Here is a 12,324-nt window from a genome sequence, read left to right as displayed (position 1 = left end):
AGTGTTCAGCATGGAAAAGAGAGACTGAACATCCCTGTCGCTGACTCTCTGCACAAACACGGGGCCACACACTCACAGAAATCAAACACTTTCTCTTTTCCAAGAATACATAACCACACATCTTGATGGAAAAAAACAAAAAAGTAGAAAACAGTTCAGTAAGTACAAACTTCCAAGTGTACAGTTGTTTACATTCAGCATTGTGAATTAGACTTTTTTTTTCCCCAGCAGGAGTGCAGCATTTTCAGTAAATGTAAGAGTATCTAAGTTATTATAAAGCATTCTAAAGCCTGTTACACTTCAAAGTGCATCCATTGTAGCTGAATGCCTTCAGTTGTACTGCCCTGTTTGCTTAGTAAATCCAAATTCCTATGAAGGGATAATACATTAAAATAAATTAATTTATTTAAGCACTCCAAGTTCATGAGCCTGAGCTCTGTATCTCACCCCAGAGCTGTGTTTGCTTTAGATTTGAGTAGAGAAGTCTTCATTGCTATCAAGAGGGATACATGAAATTCCAGGGCTAGCAGTATTAGGCAATTGCTTTCCTTAAGACCTGGTGTGAAACTCAGGAAAATATGTGTAAAAGACTTGTATAAAATACATTAGTTCCTCTTTTGCTTCCAAAGTATTGATGAGTAAGGGATTCAATTTCTCTATCAATTCTACTTAAATACTTGGTATCCAAGTATACCTATCTTTAGCAATTACCCAACAAAGGAAGTGGGCAATTCCTACTGGAAAAGCAAGGGAAGGAAAGTAGCTCACATCAGTCTGTGCTGGGTAGAGGACTTGGTGGTTCTCTGAGCTGGAAAAGCAGTTTGAGAGCTCTCCAAGCAGGATGGACACTGATCCCACACTCTGGAGCCTCTCTGGTAGGAAGAACTTCCACAAACCTCAGCCTTGGAACCCTCCACATTAGGATGCAAACACTATCTGGGGATTTGAAATTCTCAGTAAGAGAATTCCTTGTGTCTTTTTCACTACACTGAAGGGAAAAAGACATTACGGCTCTATGCCAACTTTTAAAGTCTGAGAATTTTGAATGTCATTATAATTTTAACTCTTTCCAGCCAAATTTCATCCCAATAGTAAGAAAATATCTAGAAAGGGAAATTAATTAATTTAAATGTAGACATGTTTCCCTCATGTCCTTAGTAATATGAAAGAGGAATTGCATTATTATTTTACACGCCTTAATGCCATGATTATTATTTTTATGTCAATGAGAATTTGTATATTTCCTTTGGGGGCTTTTTGTCCTGATTATCTGGTATTGCTGCAATGCGGAGCAAGGGCTGCAAATCTATATCTGTAAAAAATACATTAATTTTGGTCCAGTGGTAGGGCTGCATTGTGCCTCCATCCTACCTCCCATTCCTGCAGGATCCCTGGCTGTGTCCCAGTGCCTCACAAGCAAAGTCCAACAGGTCACCTAGGATGGCACCAAGTGGCCCAAATGCAAGGGCCTCCCTTAAGGAAGGACCAAGCCTGGATACCCAGGGCTCAGGCTGTATTAAATTATCAATACATTGAAGCCATCTACTGAAGTAACTGGCAAGTTTACAACACTGATGCAATATACCATGTTGCTAATCATATTATATCAATATTCAACAGAAATCTTGACAACTGGTGGGAAAATATGGATAAACACACACATTAAGCAATTTCAAGCATGAAAATATGATTGTTTCAACCTGGTATTGACTTCTGAGTACATTTTTATTACCCTTTTTCCAAAGCAGTGATGACTTATTGTCAGTGTTTTGCATTGCTTTTTTCATCCTTCTGTATAAACTATGTCTCTTTTCTTAAAACAAGAGATGTGAAGAAATCCTAATGTGAGAACTGTGACCAAAGTTAATCCTTGCTCCTCAAAAAGAATGGTTTATATTTATATTATGATAATGCTAAAGCTTTTACTGTGTTATTAATATAGAAATGCTATTGCAGAATTAGTGATGCTTATATTCTTGTTAAAATAACAAACACTTGTTTTTCTTTTACAGGATATTGAAATTCCACTTAAATGTGTCCAATGTAAATACAAAATAAAATGTAAAATGAATCCTTCCAAATCTTCTGTAAAAGAAAATATATAAAATTAAACTGCACATTTTTCATTTTTGCACTCTCCTGAATACACTTGACATATGTAAGCACAAACATGGATGAAAATATTTCCAAAGGGGAAAGAACACATGCTCAGATATTATCTGGGCAAAAGATGCATTGAAATTCCTCTGTGATGAATAGACTTTTTTTTTTTTTTTCTCCTCAGGGTGACCTCTACCTTCAGAATATGATGGTTTTATTATGATTAATAAATTTCATTTCCACAGAGGAAAGGAACAGTGTCAGCTTAAACTTAAAGCAAGTGGGTTTCTTTTTAAATGCTAATTTTTAAACACGCCCTTGCATGACACCAAATTTAGAAGCTCAGAAGGTTAGCAGAATAGATTCTGATTTCCAGGCTGAAAATAGGAAGAAGGATTTAAACTGTATTGTCACACTGCAAATCAGTAAGCTGCTTCAGTCCCACACACATTGCTTCACTTACTCACTGCTGTGCCAGCGTGCTTACTTCTCATGACAATTAGTGGCATTTAAATGCTTTGTGATAATTTACACTGTAAATTATCATTCTAGGTAAACAACTTACTAAAATTTAGGACGTGCCAATGGTAAAGCTGTGAATAAATTAATAGTCGATGCCCTCCTCTGTGTATTTTACAGGATGATAAAACAATGTATCCCAAGCAATATGCACAAATTCTTGTCTCAGAACACAGCTGATGAACAATTTTAATGCATCACTAACTAGAACAAGGTATGCTCCTCTATTTTCCACTATATCTAGGACAAGCATTCAGGACATCATGGAAAAAATATGTTTGCTAGCATTTTGTTAACATACTGCCACTGGCTCTTAAATAGCTGGACAAACAACTTCCTGGGAAATAACTGAGCAAAAACCCCGGTGTAGCCATGCTAACTTCCATAAATTAGCCATAAGCTATCCACCAATAGATGGCATGTTCTTTACTTATGCTATACCTTAATCTCTTCAATAATTTTCAGCAGAGGGTTAAAAATGCTAAAATACTACATAAAAGGACTATTTGTTGTTCACTGAACCATTAAAAAATTTATAAAGGGAAATTGTGGGATTTAGTTTATCAGGGCATTTGAAAGGGAGTATCTTTCTAAGTAATTAGTAGTAGGTGTTGTTGAAGTCTCTAAAAATTAGGGAATTCTGTGCCTCTTTGATCATAAGTGCCATTTTATGATTTTAAATTCTTTAATAGTATGGCTGCATTTTCATACACATCTGGGACAGACAGTGGAGCTCCAATACTGGAGATTTAGAAGCTCCTAAATAACACACACACACTATAGTGATTAATGGCAGAACTAATAAGGAAAAATTCACCACAAAAAGTATAAGCCAAGTTAACATATTTTCCTGAAGTGATTTGAGAAGTAAAGAAGGAGAATTTTAAAGAATTTGATACAGGTATTTTAGTTATCATTCGATTGCCATCTATTTTTTCAAGTCTACACATCAGTGGAGGAACTACAGAAAATTATGAACCTGCTTAAGAAGTATAAAGAGAGAAGTTAAAACTTGATCACTACTTCAGATCAATCTAACTCTGACCTCAGCCCCATTACAAGCAAAGCCTGTGTACTACTGGGAAGTTCATCTTTCTAACTTTTCCCCAATATTATCCACTCTTTATTGCAATTGAATAATCAAGTAATAAAATTGCATCTGGAAGGAATACAAGGAAAGCAAGGGTTACCTGGCCTTAATACCACATAAATATAGAAATTATTAAATAATTAACTTGGTGCTCTTCCTCTTGGCCACAGAACTACAATGATTCCAAGAGAGATGACACCTGCACCACAGCTCCTCCCTGTGCACACCAGTCACACACCACACTGCTGAGCAGTATTTTGGGCTCAATGGGTCAAACCTGTGTAGCAGGGATAGCCCTTTAACCTAAAATTCATCCCACTGCAGTGGGATAGTGTCTGCTTGCAACCAACTAATTAATTTAACTTTAACTTCATTTTAGATATTAACACCAAGGGACTGTGGGCATTTCAGGCATCTGAATCACCAACAGGTCTCTCTCTCTACCTCAGATGGAAATGGACAAAGATTCCTCTGAAGTTTTTACTTAAGATGAAGGAAACAGAAATCTGCTGATGAAAACAATTTCCAGGCATTTTCCTTGATTGGAAAGGCTAAGAATGCGAAAATTCTCCTTGCCAAGGGTTGGATGCACGCTATCAAACACTGAGGTTACTGTACAAGAGAGGACCATCACATGCTTTATTCATAGCATCTTCCTCTTCCATGACCTGTAATGTGCTACAGATTTGTGATGTGGAGCAGAGAAAGAATTGGGAAGTGACAGGCAGCACAATAAAGAGTGAAACTTCAAGGTGTGCTGCGGGGCTGAGCTCCTGGTGCCTGCAGAGCCATAGGGGAGCTCCTATCACTACAGTACTAACACATTGCTAGGTTTTCTCAAAATAAGAAACTTGACCAGGGTCTACCACGGGTAGAGGGCAATAATGAAAGGTTTCCATGAAAAGATGTTCATAATTATGCCATTGATGAAATATTAAAAGCACTGTTTACTTTCTCCTGCAAGCTGGGGAAAGGAGAAAGTAGAGAAGCCTATGCAGACTTTTCTGTAGAGATGAATTTCCAATTCGTGGTTGTTTACTTATGTATGTCACATCTCAGTTTGGCCAGTTAATTTCCTTGCTAATTGACAGGCATGTTTTGCAGCAGCTTCACTGATGCTCAGATGTGGTTTTAATTTTGCTTCTGTTTGCTAGCCTGTATCTTTTAAAATTTGTGAGATGTTTGCAGCCAGCCAAAGCTGAGCTGCCATCTTCTAAAACATTTAAATGAACATGATTGATACTGGTTAATTTACAGAAACATAGAAGGGTAACAAACAGCAGCACAGGTGACTTTCCTGAGCTGATGCTGGATAACTGCAAACTGGAGCAATCCTAGGCACAGATCTCAGCTTAAAAACTTTTATTCAGTTTCAGTCCTGCTGTGTGGATTCACCAAATATAATTCTATGCATCACCCCATCCTCTGTAGCTTCTATCCAAGGAACTTAGATTTTATTTAAACGTTGTTTAAAAAAGCCACTGGGGAATCTGGGGCTTGCCATCAGGTGATACCTAAACCCAACTCTTTTCCAATGACACAAAAGCATTTCTTAGGTCTGTAAAACATTTTCTTACTACTATTGCTGTTATATTTAGGGGCAATTAAGCTTGAAGAAGTCTTACCTAGTGCAATAATAAATATACAGGGTACATTATTTATAAAATTTTAAAGCAGTCTTTTGTGATCACATATAAAGTTCTGCAACCATAGCATAATTTTATGCTTATTTGCAATATGATAATCTCAAGATATTAAATCTGAATCCTTGCTCATTTAATGGACTTGTATACAGGCATCCATACATGCACACACACAAATCATCTTTCATGTGCTCTATTTTTAGCCCACCAGAGAAAAACCAATCTAATTGCTTCATTAAAAAACCAGCACAGGAGATGCACACGTGCCTATAGGCACTTGTTGAGAACAGACACAGATTATTCACTATTTCTGTTATCAAAGGAGCTTCACATGGCAAATCCTCCATTTACAAATGACAGGACCTCAGCTTTCCTTAATCTTGTCGTGTTGTCACATTTGAGCAGCCATGCGAACTGACCTGGAGCCGCGAGCACGGGCAGGCAGGCTGGCACACAGATAATGACAGCCACGCCAGCCAGGGCTCCACTGGGTGACAAAAAGGAATTAATCAAACCCCATGAAAGGAGAACAGAGCATAATCAAAGTGTTTACTGATTTTTATCAACTGCTCCAATAGCTGAACATCTTCAGCACGCAACTACGCAGAGCAGTAAAAGCTGTGACAAATGGAATTCCATATAAGCAACTATTTATAGCAGCAGTAAATGCAAGTTTAAACTGCCAACATAAAGGACACTTGAATTTATAGAAGAAGTTTAATTTTGTGCATTAGTGCAACATTTCCTAGTCTTTCCAGAGCAAAAACTTCACTATCTGCTATTTTTCACAGAGAACAGCAGTACAGCCTTAAATAAATACTAGCACAAAGACCATACAGGTGCTCCTTCATCTTCATTTTTTATTTGATTAGCAGAAGAGCATAGCATAATAATAATAAAAGCAAGCATCTCACAGAAAATGGTTATTTTCCCAAACTGCTTCATGAAATGAAGTCAAACCCATTGGCAGCAATAGTGAAAGGGAAGAACCTCTCTTAACTGAGCATATGTCTTCACAGCAATTGGAACAGGCTGAAGGAAACACCTCTGAAGCTGCATTCTTCCAAAGAGTTTGGATTGGACTCTTTCAAATTCCTTTGTAAGAGTATGATCTAATCACTATCTCCTACCAGACACATGAACAGCTCAGTGAGATGTATGCAAGCTCATACGGCAAAATTTTGACCAGCTGAAATTATTCACGTACCTCCCTTGGCACAGGTAGGTTTGCCACAACAGGCACTGCAGCCATTCTAAGCACTTTATCAAATATGAATTTCTTTTAAATCAGTATTTCCATATTTGGTATTGCTCAATGAATTAAATTTGTGGCAGTGTTAGTGCTGGCAGGTTAATGATAGTATACAGGAAAATTGCAATGACTGGAGCAATTGCATTTGTTAAAAATGGCCAATATTCTCTTCAAATATTTCAATAGCACAAACCCCATGGTTTGCTTATTGAAGCTGCTTGCTTTTATTCAACATCTTTCCTGGAGTTATGAAGTTAAACCTTTCAAAATGTTTAATCTATTTTGGAGACTGTATCTTTCTCCAAATGGAGGTCAATAACTTAATTTATGACTGTCAGCTTTTAAAGCTTTATAAAGCATTTCCTTTGCTTGCATGCACACACACACACAGAGAGAGAGAGAATCCTTCCTCCTGGGACTGATTCTGCTCAAAAATGTAAATAAATACAGTCACAATTGGACAGGTGTTATATCCACTTCCACCATACTTCATTCCAAATTCAGCTTTATATACACCCTTGCCTTTCTCTCTGTTATTTCAAAATCATAAACTGCAAATACACTTGGGAGAAAAATAATACCAATCATGCATCAGCACTGGAAATTTTTTTTTGCTTCCACATAAAGGTTGAATAACAGTTAAAAACTGGAAGAAGAGAGAGAGATAATATAAAAATAAAATAATAACCCTGTCCCATTTTTACACAAAAAAATATAAAATATCATTTGCAGGTACATCTGAGAAAGTACTTGCAAAAAAAACCCACAAAAATGTTTTTTCTTTACAAACTATGAATTTGATGTTACAAAACCTAAAAGAGAAAAAAAAAATAGATTGAGCACTGATTTGAAAAACCCACTAAGAATGCTAAAGCTGCAAAATGAACAATGTTTTGCAACCAACATGTAAATAAGCCATAGGTTTATTCTGGGTCTCATTTTGATTTATCCAGAGACTGACAGGGCAGATGCCCATTGTCCCCATCAGACAAAAACCTCAGGACTAATTCTCCCCTAGTGCAGCTATAGTCAGGAATTTGCTAAAGAAAGGTCCTCAGAGATCCTTGTTAAAATTCCATCATCAAACCAAGAGGAGTTTTTTAGAGTTTCCCTGTCTCTGTTCTAGTTCAGATCTGCCTGCAAACCCTTTAATCATGTCTGCCAGAGAAGATCTATCCCAGAAGTGCAGAACTTCTCTTCTGAACAGTAATTATTTTTAGCCTCAGAATGCACTGGATGCAATGAAGAGTGAAATGCTTTTAAATTTCCCATGGAAGGATCCCTCTGTCAGATATCTGAGGAGGTTTCCCTTCTGTAATGTGCATTCAAGGACAGACAGAGATACACAAATAGAGATGTGTTTATGGACACAAATCTCTCATTAACACATTGATCTACTCAAGATTACTTTATTCCCAAATAAAAAAAGATTATTTTGTTCCAAATAAAAATGAAGATTACTTTATTCCAAATACAAAAGGATACCATGTGGCTGAGGGCTAAGTATCCTCTGGCAGGAATGATGAAGGATTGAGAAGAAAAGAGTGAATATTACCAGCAGAACCACCCAAGTTCTCCCATTTCCAATTGATGATCAAATTCCAACCAAAGCTTTATTTGTTATATATTACCATTTGTAATCCACAAATGCACCCATTCTTTACAGGGAGGCAATGCAAACATACAAATACTCACATTTCAAACATTGAGCATTTTTATAAGTATCTTCACTTGATATCAACTTTACGAACACAGTAGAATTACTGTCATTAAGCTTAGGAGCACTAAAAAAGCACTATAAAAATCATATTGCAGGTTTTTGCATGCATCTGAAAAACCATAGGAAGGTTAGTTTTGGTTCTCAAAGTATCTCTATGTTTGCTCCATGTATTAAAACACAAAATATGAGATAATAAAAATAGTTGGAAGTCAACTTACAAATCCAAAAGACCAAATTCAACTTCAGCAATTTGACTCACAGAAATATGGCCTGGATAATTACTTTTTTATGTAGTCAAAAATAATTTAAATTCTATTACTGAATCTTAGGTATATAAGAAATAGCAGGTACAGGTTTTCATCACCTTTCTTTTCCATATTTAGTGAAAAAAAATCAACTATAGTCACCTGTGATGGATATGTTTATCATATTCTCAAAACCATGCCTAGCAAAAATACCTTTTTGTTGAATCCATTCAACATAGGTAATCAACTGGTAAACTGAAAAGTTTTAACAAATACACACAGAGATCCGTTTTCTTTTTGTAAACTTCACTGAAAGCACTGATAAATGAAATTTATATTTTATAGAAATATTATATTTGTAATTGGAATTCTAAAAAAAGTCATATATGGAATATCTGTAATAAAGTCTTGGGCACTTAAATTGTGCCTGAATTGAGAGAGAAAAATTTCTTTACTAGAACAAGAATTATTGCTTAGAAAGGTTCACTTTGCAGAACTGGACCAACAGACCCCACATCTAACTCAAGAATTCCAAGTTTAAAAATTGCTAAAATAAATATATTTATTCTTACTTATCAAGGCTTAGATTTACAAATTAACAGCCTCCCTAGGACAGCTCACTACAATGAAGAGCTGAGCAGGAAGCTCAAGTGAAATAACCAAAGCCAAAATCCAAGTTGAGTGATATGAAGAATGTGACAAATGTTAGTTTCTCAAAATGTATTTACTTTATAATTTAAAGACTTGGAAAAATCTATGTTAAATCAGGTTTTACTATGGAAGAACTTTTCAGATTACCACCAAAAATGCTACAGCTAGCATAGAGATTAAAACAATTTTAGCATATTTTGGGTTTATCTATGATCACCTTTTCCATAAAAAACTGTTCTCTATTTGTTTCTATGTAGATTATCCCGGCATAAACAAAAATCTCATCACCTTTCATTTATTTCTGCTAATATAAAACTCTATCAGCAAACACTTCTTAATTCCAACATTTGATTTCACACTATATTCCCTTTCATCCTTCAACATGAGAAGCTTCTATGAACTTGATTTTTTTGTACAACATTATTGGCAGAATAAGCCCCAGCACCATTACTATTTATTTTAGCCTTTTGATTTCTTATGTAGTAACATAACACCATCCTTACCTGAATTAAGACTAAGCTTGTTCAAACTCTATTGCTTAAAAGAGAGAAAACCTCTTGACATACTCAATATATTTATAAAATATAAATTAACCTTTTAAAAACATTGTTCATTCTTCTGTACCCATGGCTTACAACATGATAGTATATGGAGACTTTTTACTTACTAGAGAGCGATCCTCTGAAGGCACAGACCCTCTCTCCCACTATCTGATCCATAGGATAGACTTTGTGAGTGCTTTAGGGTCTGCAATACCCTTGTGGGCACCATTGGCCCCCAAATGTTGAAAAGAAAATTGTCACATCTATAGCACTTACAATGTCCTGCACACATCTAAGCCTTGGCTCTTCTCGTCAGCTCTCTCTGGTTTGACTTCTCAAAGTCCCAGTCCTGAAGCTTTTATCAGGTTTAACATATCCTTACACACTACCACACTTAAACTGGAAACAAAACACCAAAGTCAGCCAAATAACCGAGTGGCTTTTCTATGGCAGAACCTATAGGCTGAAGCTATAAATTCATTAAACTATTCCCAAGATTTATACACTACGGACTTTCCTATGCTTTGTCTTACGATTAAATGCAGCATGTGAAAAAGGATATTGAGACCTGGATGGATGCATCAAGAAGTATCAATGATTGTTACCTGCAGAGGTGTTACAAGAAATTTCATCTGCTGCAACGAAGACGAATTGATTTCTGCAAGAGAAGATAAAATTCACAATACTGCTTGCTGACTGGGAAATGTGCTAGCTGCCAATTGACTTGATGTTTACAGATGGGGAAGGGGAAGGGTGCTTAATTTTAATGAATGTAGCAAGAAAAAGTGTTGAGTACTATAGAGTTTAAAAGGATCATGAGGTAGACATGCTGGGATCTTTTAAATGAAATAATGGTGACATTTGGATATGGACTATGTACAAACTCTTGCATTGGAAGCTTCATGTTTAGTGTTACAGATATGTCAATATATTTATGAAGTCTAATAAAAATAAAACAATATATTGATATTAAAGGGCACTACTGCAAAATATGTAAAAAGCGCTTTTGAAAAGAAATTAAATTGCAATTTACTTTGTGCGTCTGAAAGGAGGATATTGAAATTAAAATATTTTGCTTTTTCTATGTCTAATATGACTGCAATCAGAAAATTAATTTTCTGCTACTTATTAAAAAATGACATAGTATATTCTCATATACTGTCATCCAAATACATAGAGAAGTCTTTTGCAGAATCTTAGGAGAATAAGCTAGAGATATGAGTAATTTAATATAAACCTTCTCTTGCAAAATTCTTTTTTTAAACCAGGTAACATAAAAAGAGAAACGCTAAATGCACTAGTATTTCAAAATATAGAAAACTTCATTGTGGCAGAAATCCTGATTTGTCCGTTCTGAGATCTAGGCAACCAGGCTCTGGGTTAGTGGAAACCACATTTAGGGATTAACATCAAATGATTCCTTTATATGCATATACACAGCTACCTCGGGGTATTTCTATGCTGTTAATAAACCCGGGTGCAGATTAACACTCGGGTGTGGTTTCCTCCCAGCACAACAAAACCTGAACTGAGCTTTGCACAGCCTTAAAGCCAGTCTGACAACCAGCAGCCAAGGGATGCAGGCTAAGGGCAGCCTGGACCAGCTCTGCAGGCACCAGTGCTGAGGATGCTGCTGACAACCACGCAGGAGCAAACGTCCCTCGGGGCCAGCAAAACCTGGGGGAACAAAAAAACCCTAAGGGAACAAAAGCTATTTCTATTATTTCACCTCCAATGTATCAAGAGATTTGAAATTCTCGTTTAGAAATCTGTGAACCTTGCTACTTAGAGGTTCACATTCAAAATGGGGGGGAAAAAATAAATCCAAATCAAAACAAGGAAGCTGCAATCTGTACTGCAGATTGCACAGGGCCAAAAGCAGATCACTGCCTCTGCCCCAGCAGAAATGCACTGTTAGCATGAGCTTAGTGATCAAACTGTACATTCTTGCATTTTCAACTCTTCATTAAGTTCAATTAACAGCTTTGCTCTTTATTTTGTCATCTGCAACAGTTTCAGCAGCTAATGAGATTTACCTAACAAGTAATGCTAATGGCATGAATTTAAAAAACCAAAGGGGGATAAATTTTACATTATAAATACAGAGCTACTCTGTATTTCATAGGTAGCATAATTTGTCACTGTATTTACTGCTACCACCTCTGTGATAATTATAGACAGGAAAGGTTAGATGCTTGCCCAAAAGAGCCAGTAGCAATGCAGATTTACCAGCTACTGTTTTACAGAAAATCATTCTGACTCATTTCTATGAAGTTGTTAAACTGCTCTCTCATCTAAATTAAAAGATCACTTTTCCTTAAAAACTGCCTCTAAAGTGCTTACTGTGAAGCTCCTTTTGTTCCTCTCTGTTTAGAAAAGTAGAATATTTAGCCACAGGTTCTCTATTTTCAGATGTTGTAATACAGAATTATCTGCAAGGGTAATATTCTGGGTTAGTACCTCCAGGAAGACCCCAGAACACTAATGCAATTAATCCTTTGAAATGACAAATATTATTTAAACTGTGCTGAAATCTTACTCTTTTTTTACCAAATCTTTACT

The 12,324-nt window shown here is 36.2% G+C and overlaps 1 protein-coding gene across 50 annotated transcripts in view; it reads right to left on the bottom strand.

Moving 5' to 3' along the window:
* RBFOX1 (RNA binding fox-1 homolog 1) overlaps positions 1-12,324 on the bottom strand; it is a 1,167,105-nt gene that overhangs the window by 5,245 nt on the left and 1,149,536 nt on the right. For 11 of the 50 annotated variants that reach the window (XM_077786836.1, XM_031506137.2, XM_031506144.2 and 8 more), the window contains one exon: positions 10,368-10,420. The exons of the other annotated variants lie outside the window; for them this stretch is intronic. In XM_077786836.1, the coding sequence (XP_077642962.1) occupies positions 10,368-10,420 (53 nt within the window). The remainder of the gene's footprint in view (positions 1-10,367; positions 10,421-12,324) is intronic. 50 annotated transcript variants of the gene reach the window in all.

This window comes from Lonchura striata, chromosome 16 (genome assembly GCF_046129695.1).
Source record: "Lonchura striata isolate bLonStr1 chromosome 16, bLonStr1.mat, whole genome shotgun sequence".
Taxonomy (NCBI): domain Eukaryota; kingdom Metazoa; phylum Chordata; class Aves; order Passeriformes; family Estrildidae; genus Lonchura; species Lonchura striata.
This window is presented reverse-complemented; position numbering and strand designations above follow the sequence as displayed.